The sequence below is a fragment of the Pseudopipra pipra genome, chromosome 4 (genome assembly GCF_036250125.1).
Source record: "Pseudopipra pipra isolate bDixPip1 chromosome 4, bDixPip1.hap1, whole genome shotgun sequence".
NCBI classification, from domain to species: domain Eukaryota; kingdom Metazoa; phylum Chordata; class Aves; order Passeriformes; family Pipridae; genus Pseudopipra; species Pseudopipra pipra.
The window spans coordinates 66416731-66440646 of record NC_087552.1 but is presented as its reverse complement, the minus strand read 5'-3'; the positions used below and the strand labels follow the sequence as shown (position 1 = coordinate 66440646).

The 23916-nt window shown below is 35.6% G+C and overlaps 1 protein-coding gene across 7 annotated transcripts in view; it reads left to right on the top strand.

The window, feature by feature from the left end:
• The window catches only part of RGS12 (regulator of G protein signaling 12), an 89711-nt gene that overhangs the window by 45967 nt on the left and 19828 nt on the right, over positions 1–23916 (top strand). For 5 of the 7 annotated variants that reach the window (XM_064653349.1, XM_064653348.1, XM_064653354.1 and 2 more), the window contains 12 exons: positions 5349–5518; positions 8714–8806; positions 9779–9922; positions 12941–13120; positions 14376–14529; positions 15746–15822; positions 16626–16826; positions 17784–17857; positions 20277–20403; positions 21350–21446; positions 22895–22962; positions 23456–23609. In XM_064653349.1, coding sequence (XP_064509419.1) covers positions 5349–5518; positions 8714–8806; positions 9779–9922; positions 12941–13120; positions 14376–14529; positions 15746–15822; positions 16626–16826; positions 17784–17857; positions 20277–20403; positions 21350–21446; positions 22895–22962; positions 23456–23609 — 1539 coding nt within the window. The remainder of the gene's footprint in view (positions 1–5348; positions 5519–8713; positions 8807–9778; positions 9923–12940; positions 13121–14375; positions 14530–15745; positions 15823–16625; positions 16827–17783; positions 17858–20276; positions 20404–21349; positions 21447–22894; positions 22963–23455; positions 23610–23916) is intronic. The other 2 variants (XM_064653351.1, XM_064653352.1) reach the window with 1 other exon arrangement.

The window sequence follows — 23916 nt, the reverse complement described above, 5'->3', positions numbered from 1 at the left end:
AAAGTATGCACTTGGGCTTTGCAGGATAGGTAATGTGTAGGAGATCGAAAATGAGTGTTGTTTCCAGAGGTGGTGACCAGTAGCAACTCTTAACTGTAATTGATTTGCTTAATGAATTGCAGGCAATTGGAATGCAAACTGTAATGCTGCTTAGATGCAAGATCACTGCTATAGATCATCTAATCTGCAGCACCTATGCTCTAGGAATAGCAGAAACCATTTTATGTTACTACAGTGACCTGTAATTAGCAGGTTTCTCTTACTTCCCGTCTCAGAAACTGTCCTTTCCCGCTGACTGTAGGAATAGTGAGTGTGTACACAGCACGCAGGCTGCGGCTGATGTTTTGAGCACTGTGCCATCTGAATCATCACAGGGATGATCAACAGTCCCCAGCTAATGTGTGACTTTGCTATTTATACCTGGATGGCACTTTACAAAGGGAAAACCTTAAGGTCAAAGGACATATAACAGAAGTACTTCATCACTCATCTCCCAGACAGAGGGGGTGAGGTATCTGAGCTAATGAGAATGTCTTAGTTCTTACCTGCTATTCCCTACTGAGATCAGTTCCATGAAACTAAAGTCTGTTACTTTCAAAATTGCAGCATAACAGATACTAATGCACATTTTTTCCCCAAGATACTACTTTGCTGTAGTTTCAGCTGATTTTGCCTTTTAGTGTTCATTGTTTGGAAAGAATTTCCATAAGGAAAAGTGTTCTTAAAGACCTTGTTGAAAGGCATCTGATGTTTACAAGAATAAATAATGTAAAACTCTATTTTAAAAAGTAACTAAAGAAGGTAGAGCAAAAAATTCATAATGAAGTACAAAATAAAACAAACCCCTGTTTTACGCTTTTTACACTCTAAATAGAGATGGATTATTTCCTCAACAGGTATATGACTTATTTGTCAGTTCTGCTGGCTGTGCACGCTTACTGTAGCTGTGTTCCACTGTAACATAAATAATTCAAGTTCCTTTAGCAGCAGTGGCAAAAGGTCTTTTCTTTAAATTATTTATGTAGCATTTTATAATGCTTTGTGGTAAGCATACTATTGCTTTCCTCTGCTTGAAGCCATGAGGGTAAAGAATCAATTTGTTTAGAATGGTGTTAGAGGCTCCCAGGAATTGCTGGGGGGAAGTGCTTTAGCTTCCCTCATCCCGAAATTTCAGAGGAACAATGTGCTGTACAGTAAGGCTAATCTACACCCAATGGGTTCCGGGACGTTACAGCTGAACTTGGTATGGATTCAGAAGGATGGCTTTCAGTGAAGGGCTTGAAGTATTTGATTAAGTGGCACCACAGTGGTTCTTATCAGCTTTACCCAGGTAATGTATTTAGTGATTAACTAGAATATCTTAATTATGTGAATGTACGTGTTCCGATGATTACAGGGAATATGTTGAGCTTCTCACAATAATAAGTATTTGTATGTTGAAAAATATATACAAAATACATAAAAGTACATACAAAAATGCCCTTTGTGAATTGTATTCAGGCTTATGACTTTATATTATTTAAATCAAAACTTTTGAAGCCATCTTATCCTGACTACTTTCAAGATTAGTTGATTAAGTGCCTGCATTTTCTTACATAATGTTGTTTTTATAAAATATAAAACCAAGACCCTGCACAGGATGTATAAACGCAAAAGGTCTAAAATACTGGGTTTTGAGGATATTTTAGACAGCTTTCTGTGTTAATTCTGTATTTGAAAAAGGTAATAAATGAAACTGAATGAGTTTGCACCAAAAGTAGTTTTTCTTCATTAGGTATGGTTGATTTCAAACAGAACAGAAATAAAGTTAGGTCCTTGGGATTTGGGATGCTTGAGCAAGGAGCCTCTTTTACAGGTAATACAAGATGAGTTGGTGGTTCTGACAGTAAGGACAAAGGAAGGCAGGCATTTGGAAATTTCACAGCACTGCTATTGTCCGTGTTGTCCATGCAGAGTTGGGGTTTTTCACATTAAACTCCTCTGGTATCCTGAGATTCCCAATAGGTCGTTGTCTTTTTTTAAATACTTTACGAGGGGGAAGAGGAGTCCACTTCGCACGACAACCTTGTGATTAGAATGTATGGGAGTGGGAATCAGAGCTCTGTGTTTCCTCTGATGACCATCACAGAGTGCTCATTAGACAAAATATGTGACCCGACTGGAAAGCTTCTCCATTCCCGCTTTCCAAGGTGGGCTATGTGTACCTAGGAATGCATGAACTGCGAGAGTTAGGAAACCTGATGCTGCAGTCTTACATTGGAAACATTTCTCTGCAAGAGGAGTGGAGCAGGAGTTATGGTTTATACAGTCTTCATTTAAGCGTGATTTGGATACTTTGTGTACTAGTGTTAGAGTCGGGGAGATTTTTTTCTTTCCATCTTTCTTTTTCTCCAGTTCTTAATGGTATTTCTGCACTAGGCTGTAACTGTTTTAATTGCAACTGTTTATCTGTGTGGTGAAACAAACTACAATAACCAAACCTTTTCTGGGAAACAGCCTTGTTCTACGTTGTTTTCAGGTTGACAGGTACCCCAGCAGAAAGCTGTAGAGATTTTAAAAGCAAACTGACTGCATTTTTGCTTTAAGGGAAACCAAAGCAATGTCAGGTATAAATTCAAACAATTCTTTCTGAAAAAGGTCTGAATTAGCTAAATAAAATCCACCAGAACAGAGACAGTTTACTGGGAATGCATAATCCCTTAATGCTGTGTTAACACGTTGGAGGACCTGTGCCAGTTGCTCCACGGTTGTTGGAAATACAGTCTTAGTTCAGTTCATTTGTGTTTGTGGGACCTCTGGAGTCGGCAGCATATCAGAGGGAGGAGAGTCCAGCGCAGTTTAGAGCGAGTGTAACTGAGGAGCTGGTAGCAATTAAAGGTGGTTAGCAGTTCCCCCCTGGTGTAAACACGCAGAGGTTGTAATTGCAGTTGGGTCTCCCTGCTGCCATGGGGAAATGGGACGGCTGCCACTGGGAGGAAGGGGAGTGAGGCTGACCGGCTGATGGCTGCTCTGCTGCCTCTTTTCAGTCCCTCCCCAGTCCTAAGGCACTGTGACTCCTTGGTGGAGAGCTGAGCACTTTGTGTGGCCGCTCCCTAATTTCCCTCCGTCAGCCAAGTAGGTTTCAAGGGTTTGGGATGTGGGATGAGTTTACCTTTCTGACTTTGCCTGAAAGGAACAAGGAAATTTTCATCATTCGTCACTGGAGAACACGGGGGATTGAACCCTCCAGGAGTGAGGCAGTATCTGAAACTGTTCCAGATCTATCAAGGAGTGGGTGTCTATTTATATCCTGGACTGTAAAATAAAACATATCCACCTGCAGAGTTAAAGCAAAATACTTCAGATAATAAATTTAGATATCATTCTCTTCAGATTCACATTAGCTTCTTTCACAATAGTTTCACTGTGGTGACAGCTATTCTCTAATGAAGCTAACAGTTGACTTGGTTATGCTCTTTCATATGCCTTAAAGGAAAAAGTGAATAAATATTTCTATAAGAAAATTTGGCATTATTTGCTGAGTATTTGTAATTAGCTTTGATTAATATGGTGATTAGGGAAAGAAAAATGTTTATATACATGATGTGTTACTATTGCCCTTAAATATTATCCTCGTTGAAAATATAAAGTTGCATTTCATTCTTCCGTAATCTAATTCTGTTATCTTTGTCTTATTTGATTTTTTGTCTTGAAAAATAGCTTTGCATACAGAAACTCGCAGTAATTAACTGTTATGTCTTAGTGAATATTTCTGAGCTGCGGAACATATTTAAAATGAAGTTTTAGAACTTTTAAAAAATTTTTTTTCTTATCTTTATGACTATCTTTATAACTTTTTCCTATGCTTGTAGCTGTTGTTTAGTAGTGCTTTTTTTCAAAGTTCATAGTTCCAGGGAGGAACAGTAATGTTTTGTAACATAAAGTTTGGAAATGCAAAGTGCTTTCAAATATTTATAAAAGAAAAGGAGACCTCAGGAGGTCTTATAAAGTAGTATTTTTGGTGAAATTACTCCTTGCTTTAGTTAATCCAAGTGAATAACTGAGGAAAATAATAAAAATGTCCCTATAAAGAATAGTCCATTTCTGACTTGTTGTGAACTCAGTTTTCTCAAACTGCTTACATTTCTAGTGAGCTACATACTTGCTTTTCCATTTGGCATAAAATTATTGAATATACCATCTATTTAATGTGAGGATATTATTTTATCACATCTTTTACTGCAAATTTTTCAAATAATTGAATGTCTGGGGTTTTTTCACCCCTTCATCACAGAATCTCATTCAGTTGGCATCTCTAGTGTCACCTGTCCTTTGTGTGCACTGAGAGATGTAGGGAGCGTGCTGTAAAAGGGCATGCAACAAGTAATTTACAAATTTGTGAATAGGACCCTGTTGTAAGCAGTTCCCTCTCTTACTTAGAGCAGCCATTTCTTTCACTTTTCCACTTCTGTGAATAGATGGTCACTTTAAAATTCCGTGTATTGTGTTTAGTGTGACAAAGATGGTCTAGGGTAATACTTGAATTATTAGTTAGGCTGCTACACAGGGTTGGGTTTTCCTGAATTCTTTATGGGTTCTTGTTAATTTGTTTTTCAGAATACAAAGAGCACTTCTGTTTTTTCGAGGTCTAAAGAATCTGGTCATTTCTCATCTTGGGGTCCCTAGATTATCCCTAGATTATGTTGGCTGGAGTCTGGAAGGGAGTAAGAGATCCCTGTTTTTATTAGAAACCATAATAAATTGAGAATCTGTGGTTTGATACCTCTACCTGCTGTGGATGAGGAAGGCATCCATTACTAGCTCATTTTCTTGAGTGTTCTTTTACTCAATCAAATCCTTTCCTAAATTTTCAATATTTAACAGGCATCTTTTATTTCCACATAAAATTTCACAGATTCCCTGTCTCTACTGATTTAAGTGTATATGAAATTTTGCTATCTCCTATCACCAAATAGATTTTTGCCATTCTGGTGAATGGTGGGTTCTTGAAGGTCTGCCTTCATTGAATAATCTTATGAAGGAGTGCAGTCCATGGGGTGAGGAATGTAAGCAGGAAAATTTGCCCAAGGTATTTTATTTTTGTGGAGGTATTTTATTTTATACCTGCCTTTTGTGCTTCTGGCAGGGGACTGCTTTTAAGACACTCATTTAATTTTCTTTGCAGTGCAGCAGAAGAAACTTGAGAGATGTTTGTGGTTATTTTTTCTATGCAAAAATGGAGAGGGATATTTTGAAGTCTGCACTACTGTGAGCTTGAGCAGGAGGTGTGATAAATCAAGTAAACAGTGTTGAAGAGTAAAAGTGAATAGCACTTTATTGACAGATTTGTTAATTTCTTTTATTAACAGAGCTGAATAGCACTGATTTAAAAGACTGCATCAGTGAGAACAGCCTCAGTAGCAATGCCAGTCTTCCCAGTGTACAGAGCTGTCGACGACTTCGAGAAAGAAGAGTTGCAAGTTGGGCTGTTTCATTTGAGCGTCTTCTTCAGGATCCTATTGGTGTTAAATACTTTTCGGTGAGTTGTGAGAGATGATAACAGACCTTTCAAAACAGATGATACTGCTGCAGTAATTTTGCCATATTCTTTTTTCTTTCTTTCTTGACACTATCCTTACACAGGAAAAGAGACAGGAGTTCATTCATGCTCAGTTGTTATCTGAGCACCTTTCTAAGTTTCAATGGGTTCACAGTTGAGTAAGAGTTCCTAGTAATATACATATTGCCATGCATTTCTGCATAGCAGAGGTTTCATATGGAAGCTATACTTTGTTTTGTCTGTGAACTTTTAGAAAACTTCCCCATTTTGTAAAACGTTATTTTTATATCTGTAGCCTTTGCACAAGAAGAAGGAAGTAGTTTCCTGAGAATGGGTAATCTATTTACATTTATCTACTGAAATGTTGAAAGCCATGTAGATTTTTTCAATGATATAGTGGCTTATTTTCCTGCGAAAGGCTTTTAGAAATACTTTTTGGAAGTAATTATGGTACCTAAGAACACTTGATAAAGCTGCTCCTTACAGGAATAGCGTTGAGTATTTGCAAAGCATAAATTAAGCTGCTTCACAGCACATTTATAAGTTGTAAATAGCATCATCTCTATTTTACATGCAAGGAAATTGAGTGTATACATTTTTATTGCACTGAGAGTATGTTACTGATTCTGAATATGTTACACAAGGACAGTTCGTGCTGCCCAAATAATTTTCACGAAGAGAATATGAAGAAACTTATGGTAGATTATTGGAATCTGCAGTAACTCTGAAAGAGTCCTTTACTTAATACAAAAGTATCGAGATATCAAAATGGTTAATAAGCAGACTTGTGTGTGAACTGGTGTGGGGACACAAAACTCGCATTAACAATGAACATCTGTTTGAGGAAACAGAGAAAATGAAAGCAAAATAATATACCATGTGTATTGTGTTCCCTGGTTTAGCAGAGTAGCCTTAGAGTTATCAGCATTTCTGCTTAGATACTGAGACTTCTCGTCAGACTGGAAGAAAAATTACAATTCTGATCTGATGTTAGAGTCCACCTGGAAAATGATGTGATTTGTGGGGATGCTGCTGTAGGTTTAGTAGACTTTTCTAATGACTTGTAAGCCATCACTAAACTTATGTACACTTAGGAAATTGCTGCATCAATCTTTTACTACTGCAGATGTTCAAAACATATTAAAAACGTAGAAAGTAGCTTATGACATTTTAATGAATATTCAGATTAAAAGGTTAAAGATACATTTCATTTCACCAAAAAGCAACCTCAGATGCTTTGGAAGTTTTACTTCCCCCCCCATTTTATTCTAGTTAGAACTTATTTTTATAAACACTGCAAAACTGTGTGTGTTAAAGAAATACCCAATTTAAAGAACAATTAGGGAATGTTAAAATTTGTTGTGTGCACCATCATTTTCTTGAGGCCCAGGAGATGTCCAGAGCCATTGCTTAGGTTCATTTGCAACCTCGTTGTCATAACACTGTGGAATTACAGATTCTGCCAGTATTCAAGAACACTGAAGCATCAGCATTTAATTCAAGGTTACCCAGTAAGCATCTTGGTGTGTTTAGGATCCAGCATGCATCTGCCTTTCCTGAGGACAGCTTTGTCACAGAGCAGGAATTGCTCTCTAAGACGGAGAGATTTTGCATGTTTTGCAAATACTCAGACTTTGCATAATAGCCTGCTGATCAGAGCAGTCAGCCAGGAAGTGAAAGACCTGTTTGCAGGTTCCCTCCTCAAGGGGTTCAAACCAGCACCTCCAGCTTCCCAACCATGTGTGGCAACTGCTGGGCTGCCTCATGTTCCAACTGGGGAACCACTTGGTCTTCCTGGTGAAGCCGAAGTGTTGTACAGGCAGCTGTGCCCAAATCATGTGGCCACAAAGCAACCAAGTGGGAGATGGACTGTAGATTCCTAGTGAATGTGCTGAATGGGGAAGTAGGCAGTTGTGTTCCAGTTCCTGCTCAGTAATTTGATTCTCTTTTAGTATGTAATTACATGTAAAATGCAGAAATGTCTCCTGACTGTTCTCTTTTATATGTTTATACTATTCTCTTTTATATGTATATAATTGTCTTTTATATGTTTGGTGTCACAGGTTATGTATCTGAAGATCTTTTAATTTAAAGAGAGTTTGCTAGGCGATTTAGATTCCCTGTATTGTAGTTTATCTCAATTGCTTTCTTACAGTTGGACTCCCTAAAGTCTGTGTAAATCTGAAAAGCACAAATAAACTTAAGTTTTATGTTTTTTTTCTGTGGAGATTCTTCTTACATTGCTTTCTGAGGCTGCCTTGTATGATAAGGAAGGTTCAGTGATACCAGTGTAAGTTGATTGAAGGTTATGGCTCGTGGCTGACTTAGAATAAGATTTCCAATTAACCATGGATACCTTAATGCTCTGAAGTATAAACAAGTGTGGTTCCAATTATGTAAGTGCCTAGATAACTTTCTAGAGGATGGAGTTAATTTTGCTATAAATTTTTTTCCTTCAAGATGATTAAAATGCTTTCATTTTAAGATGCTGAGAGAAAATACAGATTTGAATATGGGACAGTTTGTGGTCGTACAGGTTTCCAGCTGAATCAGTACCAGTCTTCATTTGGACTTTAGGATGGTATAACATAAAAGTTGTGATTATTGTGTGTTGTATGGGAGATTTATTTATTTTTTTTTCTCTAAATAAGTATTTTCCAGGGAGAACCCATGTAACCACATTAGCAAGCAGTGGTAAAAGATTGTTGTGTAGTTGCCATGTGATGCAGAAAGACACTGTAATGAATACAGAATTATGGGCACTTCTCGATAAACATCTCCTCTGTTATATCAGTAGAACTGGAATTAAAGACAGTTTCCAGTGTAATTTTTTAATGTAGTTTATAAGTTATTTAAATTTGTACTAAAAGTTTATTCACTAGTTTATACGCTACTTAACATGACATTTCAAACTTCGTCTTTATACTAGCAAATGGTTTGATTAATTTGATGGATTCTTCTCAGTTATACATGCTTAAAAAGAAATGAGAGAGAGGAGAAGCACTAGGTATGCATTGGACTTGCCTTGATTTTTACGTTAGAAGAGAACTGGATTGTGAGACTGATTGAAAAGTTACCATTGTGCAAACGTACCAAGCATTATAAATAAGTTGTTTGAATTGGCAAGTAACTTTTCTTTGAGACATTTATTTATTTGTTTATTTTTTCCCCTAGGAATTTCTCCGGAAAGAATTTAGTGAAGAAAATATTTTATTCTGGCAGGCCTGTGAATATTTTAACCATGTACCTGCACATGATAAAAAAGAGGTAAGTCAATGTTGTATTTCAGTACATTGTGTTGTCTCTTCAAAAATTGTTACTCCTTCAAGATTATTGAAATTATTGGAGCTGCGCTTGGTCTTTGTATGTGACATCACTAAAATGGGGTTGGCTGACCTACATTTAAGATGTTGGGTATATTTAAACTGCAGCAAAGTGCGGAGGTGGCTCTGTAAAAATGAGGTAAAGTATCCTGGATGTTGAAAATGGCCAGCTTTGGTAGCCCAGAGCATGGGAGTGCAGAGCAAGTTAATTTAACATGTCAAGGAAAGCCCTCTTACACTCTTTTAGCTAGACTGCCTCCACCAACCAAGATAATGTGTTTATAACTAACTTAGATTGTCTGCTGCTCTAAACATAGTCATGTTTGTCCACAAATTATGAGAATCTCCATCTCTTCCTTTTAAGGTAGTGTGGCATTGGTCAGGCAGTTTAAGTGAATTTTGAATTTTGTACAAGCTGGCAACCCTTCTGTCTACACCACAGCCAAATCTGAGCTCAGTTTGATGTGTTTTTAATTATTTCCATGATGTGGGTGTTTCAAAGTAAACAAGTTAAAAATTATGTACTTACCTTTTTCTAACTTCTAGAAATTGAATCTTAGAGGATTTATTTAAATAGTAACTGTTATGTAAAAGGTCTAAAATCTAAAAAACTATTTTCCTTTGTAAAAAACCATTTGCTGTGCTTCACTTTTATTATTTTCACAGCTTGATTATTTTAATTTTTATTTTGATGACAACTTTTACTGCTTAAGAAGTATTGTAATTGTTTGTAATTTTAAAGGGAAAACCCTATTTATGTGCCTAAAACTAACAAAAGCTGACATATGAAAAATATATATACATAAAGGAAACAGGAATGGCTATATATTTTTGAGTGGAATATATCAGTGTAAGAAATGCCTAGCTAAAAATATGGTTTTAAAGTCAAAATACATTTAGCATTTCTTTTCTGTAGCTTTCTTACAGAGCTCGGGAGATCTTCAGTAAGTTCTTGTGTAGCAAAGCTACAACCCCAGTTAATATTGATAGCCAGGCACAGCTGGCAGATGATATTCTCAATTCTCCACATCCGGATATGTTCAAGGAACAGCAGCTTCAGGTAACCACAGTAAACATCAGTGCTCTATATTTGTCAATTATCTTTTCCTTTACAATCTATAAAAATAGTTTCACATACTTTACTATGTATAAAAAGACACTGAGATCAAGATCACATAGATTCTGCTAGCAGAATAGAAAAAGGCTATATAATGGAAGGCTGCTTGACTGTTTTTCTGTTATATGTAGAAAATTGTCATTAACTAAAAAATAATCTGACAAGTACTATTATTGAAAGGAAGGTTTCGTGCAAGTAAATAGTTCCATGTGCTGCAACACCATTGCATATGGTGTTTGCATATGGTTGCTTATTCTTTTTTTTTAGTGGAGCGTTGAGTACACAAATAGTGTCTAATTTTGGTTAAAGTAGTTTGTAAAATGTCAGTTGTATTAAAGGAGTTCTTCACTTGTGCTTTAAGGGTACTGTCAAGCAAACATCTTTTTAAAACTGTTGATGTCTGAAGACCTCTGAAGTGGATGTGTTTTAAATAATTATTGGTGTTCAGAACAGTTATATAACAACAGAATACACTTCGCATTTCCTGTAGAATCTTAAGTTTCTTATTTTTTGTTCCTAAGTAATCAGCTTGGTTACTCTCTTGCGCCCTAGCAGTTTATTAGTAGAAGTAATTTTGAGATCATGTTATTAAATCAAGGCTGTAGCCTTAATGAAGCAGATCACAATCTTAGTCAGCACACAACCTCAGACTGCATGTTTTTGGGGGCAAGCTGAGTAGCTGGTTGTATTATCATCCTTCATGTGCAAAGTGGAGATAGAGAGGCGAGTCTGACTGCTGGTCTGGAAGCTTGTGGTGTTACGGTTACCCCCTATACACCTACCAGGGCCTGGGACTTCTGTGGGAATTACCAGTCATCATCTTCCCAGATATTATTTCATGCATTCCTCATCCTGGTGTTGTGGAGACCATGCCTGAATTCCTCCTCATCCTCTCCCATTGTTTTGGTGGAGTACATGGTGTTCTTATGAGTCGGGTGGCAGGGCTGATGCAGGTTTTCTTCCTTTGAACATGCTGTATCCTTAGGTTGGAGGGCTCATAAGGTGGGAGAAAATGCTCATGTGAAGTCCTACCATGGGTTCAGTCCCAGCCACATGGCCTGTCTGGACCAGACCTGCTTATCTCGTGTCGTCAATGCCTCAGTCAGACCCGTTCCTCCCACTGGAAAATTAGGTGAAGCACAATGAGAGTTCCTTCTGCCCAAGCAAGTGGCCTTGGAGCTAGTTGTGCTGGCTGAGGTACTAATGGTGGGTTGCCTGGCTGAGGTCAGTGCTGGGTGATCAACTGCCTTGATGGCTCTTAATATCTTGGTTTCACCAAGTGGTGTTTCTGCAGTAGGTCAGTTTGTGGTCTTGGTGGGTGGCATGACCCTGAGAACACAGAGCTGTAGGTTGTGTAGTTACTGCAACCCACCCAAAGACTTTCAAAGTTCAGCTCATGGTGGTGAGAAAGCTCTGCATTTGTGGTCTTTCACAAGATTTTTTAGATTTCAGCACTGACCAAAGAGTGCAAGAGTGCTGCTCTATGGTGGTCACTGGATGAGCGTTATGTGATGCTGGGGAATAGGAAATGTTGCTGCAAGACTGCAGTGAAGTTGGAGAAGTGTGTGGGAAAGTGCCTTGGAAAGCACTGCTCAGGCCATTCTCTCGCAAGCTCTGCCTGTTGGGAATGCTCCTGGAAGTTGCTTTCTGTCCATGTCCTGACAAATTTGCCCTTGATCTTGTTGTTAAAGGTGTTGTAATGACAGTGTGGATGCAGCCAAAATACCTAGTTAGGATTTATTTTGTTATCAATTGCATAAGTACAATCATGTTGAGTGTTTCCAGATGCAAGACAGTGTAAGTCACTTGAAGATACTAAAATAAGAATAAAAAAACCATGTACTTCATGTAGAGTTGTGTAAATGGATGTAAGTTTTTATACTCTTGTTTATGTGTAAATTTCAAATTATGCTTTTATAAGATATATTTCTCTTTGTCATTTGTAAGAACGAGTACCTGCTAGCCTTTTCCAAATAAGCAGAAGTCATTAAGATATGTAAATCAATATGATAATAATGCTAAATATAGGAAATCATGGATGTAGTGTGGGCTAGAAGCATGGTAGGGCAGATGATAATCAGCTCAAGGTAAACTAGTTATACTCTCATCACTCTGTACAGCAAAGTTAAAAGACTGTAATTGTTTTTGCTGTATTAAGTATATTTAATCTGCAGACTGCATCTCTGAAGTAACTTTTTTGTGTCTCTTGATTTTCTGCAGTCTTTTCCTTTATTCTTCTCACCTAGCATGGAGTAACAATTTTATCTTCATTTGGGGCTAAATTCTGTGATGGGGGAAACTGCAAAGCTTTGTTTTTCATTCTAAAGCTGTGTTAAATTTAGGGTACTAGTGTTAGCTGTGCCATAGGATGATGTCTTATCTTTTGGGAGCTCAAAATGCATTCAGCTTAAAATACTGTGACTTGTTGAGGAATGTAACCTTTATAAGTTTCATTTTCTTAAAAAACTCAAGGACAGCTGAAATATTTTGTATTTTTCAGTTACTTTGGTTTTTGCCTGTGTTTTGGCGTTTGCAGACTATACTTACGACTTTCCCCCAATAATCTTATATCAGTAGTGCTTCTGTGAGTCCTTGACTCTGATGGATTTCAATTTCTTGTAATTGCTTCTCCGTATTTTACACTGTTTTGGCAATACACCTCAGTATTATTCACTGAACTCAACAGAACTCAAGAATTGTTTCAAAACTGCGTGTGTTGTCTATACTAAGTAATTTGTGGAGACTTGGCCTGAAGACTACATGTGTTTGAAATTAGAAGGATTTTATTTTTCATTGAAAAAGAGATTCCCCTTTGTGAGCAGGTTTTTAAACAAAGTCATACTTACTGCTGTTTACAGGTTAATGTGCTAAATTTTTGTGGGAGTTGGCTGTTGCAAAATAGCTTAATTTTCTTGATGTGTTAAGCTTATGTAACCATTATCCATTGTGTTTTAATTTCAGATATTTAACTTGATGAAGTTTGATAGCTATACTCGCTTTCTCAAATCCCCTCTTTACCAAGAATGCATCTTAGCAGAAGTAGAAGGACGTCCTCTTCCTGATCCTCAGCGTGTTCCCAGCAGCCCCACTTCTAAACACAGCGTCAGTTCAGAGAAGTCCAATATCTCGACACCAAAAAAGGTTACCTTTGCATTGTTGTTATCTGAAAACCATGTTTTTAAATAATATTTTTGAAGTTCTTTAGAAAATCAAAGATATATACAAAATACATATAAAATACAATTGAAATGTTTGGTTAGAGATGCTGGCAAATACAATTACAAAATATTTATGTACTCAGAAAAATACTTTTTTTTTTTATCCTTACCTTTGAAACAGTTTTCTAGATATTGACTTCCTGAATATAATTTAAAATCTTTGTTATTATTTAAATGTATGTGTACAAATAAAGGTAAGGGTTATTTTAATGCCCCGGTTCAGAAGGTTATTTTAATTGAACATTGGACTTAAGATGTGATAATTTAACCTTTAACCTGCTGAGAGCAGACATTTTATCAGAAGTTTCGAAGAAGTCTTAATCTAATCTAACTCATTTTTGCAGAGGGTAGTTTTTTTGATTTCTTAGCCCCTACTGAACTAAGATACTTCTGCGTTAAACAAATTCAGTTGCTTAAAAATTAGACCAGTAATTTTACTCACTGATCTCCTAACATTATTTAGGGTTTATTTTTTGTTCATGTAGATAATACCACGTTAGCGTTACATAACTTTATGGATAAATTATAACTTTTCATTTTTCATGTCAATCACTACAGATTAGCCCGTCTGCCATTATGTATTTTTATGACTAGAAACCTTTTAAAAGTAGCATTTTAAGGAATATTCTAATAATCTAACAAGAATACTAGCTTGTTAAAAGCAAGTTTAGTTTAATATCAAACATTCCTGACATTTGTGTTCTTTAACACTAATACTCGATTATACTTGTAAATGTTAAACAGTATTTTGTCATTGTATTCAAATGCAGTTCATGTTCAAGGCTAGCCTAGGAAAAATACCAAAATTAAATTCAGTGTTTTAAAAAGGCAGATGGCCTTTCCACATTAACCTTAGGCATTACTGGTGAGTTGGGAAGAATTCTTCATATCTGCAGGAGCTCTCGGTGCCTTGTTTCCAGCTACTGTTTTGTACTCCCTACCAAGTAGCACATTTGCATCCCTGTGTTTCTTTTTGTTTCCACTGGTGGGGTTTTTGGGTTTTTTTTTTTCATTGCTGCTGAGAGGGATGCTGGCAGATACACTTGTGCGTGGGGTAAAGAAGACAGCTAACCTGACCATCACACTCTTGTTTTAGGAAGAAGTGTGGGAAGGTTTATTTTAGGCAATATACTTACAACTGTGATCCAACCAATGATTTAATTGTGTTTTGGTGATAGCTAAGCGGTAAATCAAAGTCAGGAAGATCTTTAAATGAAGAGTCGGGAGAGGAGGACACTGAAAAGAAAAAACGGGGAACGTTCTTCTCGTGGTCAAGAAGTAAAAGTTTGGGAAAATCACAGAAGAGAAGAGAAAATGGTGATTATCCAAACGGTGAGTATTCACATTCTGCTTTGTTTCAAGGTTGTTTCAGCAACAGATGTGACTAATCTCATCATGATTAGTTTGTATCTAGGTGCATCCTTGGAAGTGACAGAGGGAAAAGAAACTGTTGAGTCAGAAGGCCGTACCGTGGCTAATAGCACTGCAAGTTTTGTGGAAGCAGATATACAAGTAAATAGATGAAAGTATTAAAATACTTAAGTTTGTTTTTATTGACTTCCACGAGACTTTTTTTTCAGCTTATCAGTCATTGTGCATTTCTTTGCTGTTAATTGCTTTTTCAAGCAGAAAGCTACTATTTTCATAGTAAGATAATTTCAAATCTTTACAGAGTTCAGGAGCAGTGCGTGCAAATAATGCTGTAATTACAGCTGTTTCAAAATTCCTCCATCTGCATAGTCCTACTCTTCTATCAGTACCACAGAGATACCTGTGTGGTAACTTCTGAACGCAGTTACTGCCTGTAAAAGTCAGTTATGAAAACCCTGCTGTTTTGTTGCTTAATTGTGTTTGAGAGTTTAAGGAAGAATTCCCTTATGAAAGCACCTGTACATGGCCTCTAAAGGAGGAAATGAAAGTTTTACATTAAGTCATTCCATTGAGTTAAAGAAAATGGACAAATTCCCTGGAAGTACCACATTTGGTCCATATTGTTACTGTGCTTTTTGCTTCCGGTAACTGCCCAGACCCACAAGATATCTTTAATCATATGCACATTTTCAGTGTTCTCATTATACTCATATATGAAAAGACATCAGAGACATTTGCTAAGACTATAGACTTAACCTTCTGAAAGTGACTAGTAATTGCCCTATATTTTAGTTTTCTAACACCATATTTGGACTTCTAAAAATATTTATTTCCCTTCAAAATAGCTGAAGAGGTAGAATAATTTTTGAGATTAAATATTTAAATCTTTTTAAGCTAGTTAATTAAATTATGGTTTTTTTAAAAAGGGGTTCAGTTGTTTTTTCAAATATAAAAGCAAGTAGGTTTATTCAAGGGTTACATAACCAAGAAATACTTGACCAAAAGTTGTTTTGGTTTCCATGCATCAGTGCACAATAAAAAGATTTGGTGGTTTTTTTTCCTTTAATGAAAAAAATAATTTTTCTTACTAGAGGAGGAGCTAATATTTGAAATAGTTTTCTGTATTATAATAAATAATAAGCCCCTTTACTGATTGCTGGTTTTTTTCCACAAACAGATTCTTTTCAGTCCAATGGATTGTCATACAGACGGGAATCACAAGGCTCCATGTCATCAACTGCTAGTCTTGACTTGGTAATGGCTGGCTCTTACTAATGAAGAAGTGGGGAAGCAGATAAAACAGTGAATTAATAATTTTCTAAGTAGTGTGATGTAATTTGTTTGACGTAATACTTTGGGAAAGGGTTTTTAAGTCATACAGTTAGAGCACAAGATGTAATATTAAGCAATTTTAGAATATTAGAAATGTAATAGGGGTTGTATTCATATACTGCTTCTTATTTTGTCCTTGTATCAGAAAGATATGCTTTGCATCTTGTCTGTCTTAAATTCAGGTACCAGTAAACTTCCAAACTAGTTTCTGTTTTAAGGGGCTTTTTATAAACAGCTTTTTCCACCTACCAGAGCTTTGAGATTCTGTTCTGAACAACCCCATGTTAAAGCTTTCCCTCTTCTTGGCCTGTATGCAAGTTGCATTAGGCTGATTTCTGTGGTACTAGACTGTAGTAACTATGTAGTTCTGCCTATGCTGCAAATACTGATCAGGGAAATAAGCATGGTGAAGTCACATCTATTTCTGTTGCAGAAAAATTTCTTGTCTTAGCAGTGAATCTTTTAACTCTTTTACCCACTCTCTGTCTAAAACTTTATCTGTTCTTGAAATAAATTTAGATTTGTGCAGTGTTGTTATCTTTACCTTAAGTTTCCCCCTGGGATTTAAATTTATCTGATATTTGTGGTATTTGAAAAGATTTCTAAGACATGATAGAAAGTATGCTTTTTGGCTTGATTTGATTCGTGCAGGCTCTAAAAGTTTATACGCACACAGTCCTAATCTTCCCATTGGGCACTGACCTTTCTTTCTTTTTCCTTTAAAGTCTGAAACCTCAAGATTGCCTGCTTTTGTACCAGATAAAGAGAAATCCCCCAAATACTGCTGTGTAAACCTTCCGGATGGTTCATCCAGCAAAATGGCTGTTAAATCTGGATTCTCCATCAAAGAGGTGCTATCTGGGCTCTGTGAGAAGCATGGCATTAACATAGCTGCAGTGGACCTTTTTTTAGTTGGAGGTGATAAGGTATTGCATATTCCTGGGTTTTTTGGGTTTTTTTTGAACATTCTCATAATAATTTTGCTAATGAGGAATTCTGTTCTCTCTATACTGTTATGTATCTCCTGGATCTGCCTGTAGCTTTATATTGTCAGTGCTGGTTAATTGAAGGAGAATTTTAGTGAAACTTTAACTGTTGCAGTTCCATGATTTTCTATGGTGTCTACATTACACACACAAAAAAAGAGCTTGTGACAAAGATTTCCTTATAATAATAAGTTAATTTAGGTATCTAGTCCGTGTAGTTTATCCAGGAAAAATGTTAGCTTGTATTTAATTGAAAGTATCCACAAAGCAAGCAAATGTGTTTTAGTAGATGGTACTGCATTAAAGCAAAAACCATAGTGACATTCAGTTGTTCAAAGATGAAATATGCTAGAAATAAGGTACAGGTTTTCATATTGAGGAAAATTTCCAAAACAACAGTCTATATAGATGGGGCTGTGTCTGTGTGATGACTTAGTTCAGCAGAAATGTCTCCAATTTGAAGAGAAGCTGTGGATGTGAAGCACTTATTCCCTTAAAATGTGTGCTTTTGATTGGTCTAGATGACTACAAAGGAAAAATCAATGAATGTGCGTAGCTATGGGCTTTTTCTTTTAAATCTTTTAAAGACTGTTAGCTGGCCATATTTTCTATTGCATCATTCTGTGTAATTTATTTAAGTTGAATAACCTAGGCTTGATTTAAAATACCAAGTTCCTGAATACCTGCTGACTCCAGGGGAAGTTTCACAACTAGCCAAAATAAAGCACACTTTAATCATGTTCCATATGGTAAATGAATATTCACTAAAATGCATGCAACCTATATTAATAATTTTCTGAGTATTTTAAAAAAAATTAAAAACGCAGCTGTTCTTTTTTACATAGTTTAAAAATTAATTTTCTTTCTCTTCTTTTATTCCTGACATGTGCTCTATAGCCACTGGTATTGCACCAAGACAGTAGTATCCTGGAGTCTCGGGACCTACGTTTAGAAAAACGCACTTTATTTCGGTAAGAGTCAAAAATACTGCCTTCCTCTGGCATTTTCCACCCCAGTTTTCATTTTACCTTTTGTGACTGTGCTAACGTGTGTTTCTAGTTACCTGTGCAGTGAAACGGTCGTTGTTGTAGAAACGAATCTTTTGTAAAAAAATCCAGTCAGCCATGTAATGCAGCATCTTAGATTGTAGTCCAGAGTCCAGCATGAGGGGATCTAAGGTTCCCATTCATTTGTACAGGCACATAAAATAAATAAATCTCAGTATCAAGCAAAGAGTCTCATGGGGACAACCAGGGTAAGGATCCATGGCAGAAACATGGACCTACAGGAACGTTTCAAACTGAGCAGAGCAGCACCTGATGAGTATTAGGTGCTGCAGGAGGGAGCTTTCTGGATTGCTGTCCTGGATACAAATGGGATTTTCATGCCAATGTTCCAGTTTAGGGATGTTTAAATAGTGTTATGATGCTCAAGCTGAAGCAGTTGTGAACAAGCATATAGGACAGATCTGCAGGCCCAGAAGGACCTTCTCCATCAGGAAGGGACATGTTTAGTAGATTGAAGTAGCACAAGAAAGGGATGGAAATTGAGCTGCCAGTCTCTTAGTCTTAAGGTGAAATGGATATATTTATTGTTCCCATTGAACTGAATGTTCCCATTCAGTTACATCTGTAATTATGTACCCACTTGGAAAATTATAGTAAGACTAAATGTATAAATATAAATTAATCTGATTATAGATTTATAGCCCTGAATCTTAAGCAAGTCAGTGCTAAATTATTAGTATGGATGTAATATAATTTGGCACATTATATATTTAGCTGTATGTAATATTATTTGATAGCATACTTTTAATCAAAATAATCAGTTTATATTTTTTTCCCAAATGAATCCAAACTAGTGCTATGAAAACTCCTGAAATAATTATTTCAGGAAAAATTAATGGAGTAAAATGTTTGTGTTACATTAGTGAATTGCACTTTTGAAGTGAATAAATTTTATTTTGTTAGGCTTTCCTCGTTTTGGCTTTATATTGCTTTTCTTTAGGAAGCAGTGCTAGTTTCTATTTAAGGGTACTTCAGGTTAATAAACGTTGCATAGAATATTCAATTTTGAAATTGAGATTGAGCAGTCTTTTATTAGGTGTGAGTTTGTTGAGTTTCCAAATTAAAAAGCAACTTTAAGTAGGCAGTACCATATGGTATTTGTGTGTTAATTATAATGTATAAAAGTTCTACATTATTCCTTTCTCTGGGCAGACACTGTGTAAGCAAATACAGTCAAATATTTGGAACATTTTCAGACACAAGACAAATACTATCTGTCTATACTGGGTTTCCTGTATGTTTGCTGCTTGTGTCAATTACCAGTTAATGATTAAAATTGATCATTTTAATTCAGTAGCTGTTGGTTTCAAAGAAAATGTGAGAGACAAAGTTTTAGTTATTCGTGTTTTGTTTGGAAGGGAAAGTCACCATGACTAAACATCTTGTATTTAAGTAATTTGTGTGAGAGAAAAGATGGGGTTTACATTTAATCGTGACTGAGAAAATTACTAGTAAGTGTCGTTTCTTCTGGTAGTGCACATTTCTTCTGATAGTTTTGTTAGTAATAAGCCTGCCCTTTTTTTCATACTATAGTGCCATTGTAGTCAAACAAACCTATTATGGAGGAATCAGAGCACAGATAAAGAGCATGTAAAAAATGAAAAATGAAACTAGGCACAGTTCTGTGCAGGGGAATAGATGTTAACAAATTAGTTGTTTGGGGGTTTATTTTTTTTTTCTATTTCATTATTTTTTGCTATTTTAATGAAATGATAGAAAATGATGTAATAGACTCTGAAGAGAGCTGTCTTTGGCCTTTAAGTTCCAAGTGAATTTCTTTTACAGCTTTGGTATATTGGTTTCTCTTACAGCAATTTTTCCTGATATGGTGACACAAACCCAAAAGTAGCATCATTTGGAATTCCACTGTGTTTGTTCCTCCCCTTAAAAATAAAAATACGTGTCCAAACCCATCTCATGTAATTGAATTAGAAGTTGTGAGTCTCTTGTGGAATTGGGGAGAAATATTTTTCTTGCATCCAGGTCTGTAGTTCAGGTATAGAATCACTTTGGAAGCACTCCTGGACCAGAATGGTCAGAGTAATTTCTGTAAAGATGATTTAATTGCTGTGAAGATCATCATGCAAATAGGTTGGCTTATGCCTTCACTCAGCTCTGGCGAGTGAAATAGTAGAATTTTTATTTGAATTAAGAGTTTTTTATACCTTCCTTTTATACCTATCCTTTAGGATAAATTTATGCTACTGAATTTTCAGCTAGTTACTAGCTAGTATAACTTTACTGTAGGTTGGGTTTTATATATTTTTGTAAATTTTATTTATTGGAATATTTCATACTTAATGTTACAATTGATATGTTTCAGGCTGGATCTTGTTCCGATCAATCGGTCAGTTGGTTTGAAGGCTAAACCCACTAAACCAGTAACAGAGGTCTTAAGGCCTGTGGTTGCAAAATATGGTTTAAATCTTAATGAACTTGTTGCAAGACTAGTAAGTATCTTTTGATGTAATTCAAGCAGCAATACTTTCTGTCTGAAGAAGATAATGCGATATTCCCTGAAATGATTCCTATCCTGACAGGCATTAAAATAGGTATAGCTGGATGTTGAGATAAAATACATCATAGTCATAACCATTATACTTAATAGTAGTTCCCTCAAATATTTAGTCTGCATCTATTTTATATTCCCCTTCAGAATAAATCCAATGTCTTAAATTACCAAGCTTCTTCCAGAGCTCAACTCCCATTATTAGCCAAGGAAAGTTGATTGGGATTAAAGTTTTGTTCCGTTATCCTGGGAATCATGAAAGTTGCCTCAATTCCCCTTGCAGAAACTTTTTGTGAAGGCAGACTAATTCAACTTCTCTACTACTGAGCACTTGGCTACATGTTCTCTATACTATTTTGCTGGAATATCCAGGAAAGTAAAGTTACTTTTGTGATATTTCTAGAATGTATCCTGTCTTAGCTGAACAAGTCCATGTTTTTAAGATAACTGAAAAACATGTTGGTATAAAGATAACTTTATTTAATAAAATTACAAAATTAACAAAGTACAACCAATTTAGAATATAAAATATCTCAAACATCCTCTGAAAAATATGGTGTGCTGAAGATAGACAGCAGTGGTTCTGGAGTATTTGTGCACACTTGCAAATTGGATGATTTTTTTTTTCTCCATGTATCTTCTTTTCCCCATGTATCTTCTTTTCCCCAAATACCATTCTCCTCACAAGAAATGGGTTACACTCATTGGAATCAAGGTAGTTTTATACCAATGGAATAAACATTTTTAGAGCAGTAGAAGAAGAATATGTTGAGTCTACGCTGAAACGTAAAAATGCTTTGCTTATTTTCTTTCAAAAATATCAGACTGCATAAATTTGTTCTAAAAACAGCTTTTTCTCTTATATACAAACTGTGATCCGACTTTAGAATGGTGAGCAGGAACCACTTGATCTTGGTGTCCCTATATCTAATCTGGATGGTCAGCGGGTTGTTCTAGAAGAAAAAGAACCAACAAAAGGTAGAGGTAAGTTGGTATAAAAGCTTTTATTTATGACGTCAAGTCAGTGTCATGAACCCTGACTCTGGTGAGTTTCTTCTGTTGATACGAAGGTGAGAGAAATGTGATTAAATTTAGATTTGTCACATGGAGCTTATATTCTTTTTAACTAAAAAGGAGTGCAGTTTCTGAAGATTGAAGATTAAATGAATCTGTTGGTAAAAGTACTTTTACTGTTGCTGTAAGAAGTTTTACACTAGCAATATTTGAATATTGTATTTGCATTCAGCCATATATTCACATACATATTTAGGAACATAGTCCCTAGGAATAATGATGAGAATAAAGTGCCAAATAACTTCTGTGAATTTGGCAATTATTTAATAAGAAACATTCTGTATAAATAAAACAGATGCACTTTGGGCAGCAGCTATATATATTGCTATGAAAACTTCCTTCTTTAACATGAGAAAGTAGCAGAGCCTACTTTTCCAGTTTTAAGTGATTATTTCTGCAGATAACACTAAAAAATAAAATAAGAAAAATAAAAATTTGTCTGCTGAATAGTTGACAATCTTTTGAGACAATTAACACTCTAGATTAATGTAAGCACCCTTAAGAGTAAAGGTTTGGTTTCATTAGGATATTAGGTTAAATTCATTAGATATTAGGTTAAATTAAATACACTTAGAGCAGAGATCCTCTTTAAGGAAGAACTAAGATAATAAAGGTGGAGGCATTTATTGAGTAGAATCATATTTGTCGTTTTTGTAATAAACAGAACCAGCTGTTTTTTTGAAAAAAGTTATCAATCTAAATGGATATCCCATGGATAATTAGTTTAAGGATTACAAAAAACCCCTAAATCCAATGTGCTGTCAGGGGCTATAAAAGACTAAATCATAGAGCATCATTCTAGCAGTGGGTTGGTTCTCTGGCAATGTACCAGTGAAGAGGGCCATGATTCTGTGTTAGTATATTTGCTGTAGGCAGGTGAAATTCAAAGGAGCCATTTGGTTATTTAGAAGGTGACAAGGAAGATATGGAAATGTCTACAAAACAATTGATGCAGGAAAAGGTTCAACATGACCTTTCAATGGTCTTTTCTACTGATTTTTTTTTCCTGTTTAAATTCTAAATTTGAGAATTGCAAACTGAATTATTAGCTCCAATTTTAAAATTATTTGATCTAAAGCAACTGGAAATTTAGAACTTAGGTAAAAGTTCAGCATCTTTAAACTTTAAAAGTATTGCCAGTATGACGAAAATTTGAAGATGGGAGGGAGATTCTGATAGGTTTTGACTGAAAAGTATCAGGAATATCAACTGTGTTCACTCTTTTTGTTTTCTGATACATCTTTGAGCAATTTTAAAGCAGAAATCTGTTTTGTGAATCATTGTCACTTAAATATTGCTTCTCTGGGAAATTACAAATTGGCAGTTATGGAAGGCATGTTTATGTTTATTGTTTACAGAGAAACAAAAAGGTACATTGGTAAAACAGACTGCAGTTGTATCTACTTCAAGAAGTCAAGCATCTACTGTAAGTCTTCTGCAATGAATTTTGTCCCTTAGTTCATCTTTTGTTTCCTTCTAGAATTCTATACTAAAGGCTGCATTCATCCATGATTTTGAATCAGCTAAATTCTATAACTAGTTTGAACATAGCTACAATTCGTCTGATGTTTTTCCACTGTCAGCAGCATCTGTTTGTGAGAACTTTGTCATGTGTTGTATTTGTTGTTTTGTGTCTGATTGGCTTATCTATGTTAGAAAATGATTGAATTATTCTGAGATTCAAAGGCCGTTTCTGTTACGTGAATTCTTCAGAGTGAAGAATATTATATTTATTTATACTTTTTTGGGAACTACTATGGCAAATGTTTCTATGCCATAATCAAGACAAAACTAAAGCATTTATTGCGGTGTTAGAGAAATGTGTTTCCAAAATAACTTTTTCATTCCCTTAGACCATATTATGTACACAATGATATAGCCTAAATGTAAGTAGTACCTTAACTTTCCTTCTAATGCAGGGAGAGGGAAGAACTCTAGGAAAATCTAATTCTATCAAAATGAAAGGAGAAAATGGAAAAAATGCTAGGGAAGTCCGACTGTCAAAGAGAGAAGACTCTATTGCAAAGATTGGAAAAAAAAAATGTCAGAAAATTAATTTGGATGAAGCAGAGGGTATGTGAATTTTATAGCTTACATATTAACATAAGTAGTCTTAGAAAAATGAGAATTTTGTATCTGTGTGGGATAAGGTGCCATGTGTTTAATACTGCACTGTGAAATCAGTCATCATCATAATATTTTTGTTTGGTGCTGTGTTTGAATTGTCTTTTTTTTTGTTTTTTTTTTTAAGTTGAAGGTAAAATTTTAAGAATACCTAAAGTTAGATGTAGGTACCCAGTGGGATTTTCAATAGTGAAAGGTACCTAATTCCTGTAAAAAAAAAAAAAGGAATTAGTTACTCAACTGCAGTTGAATATCC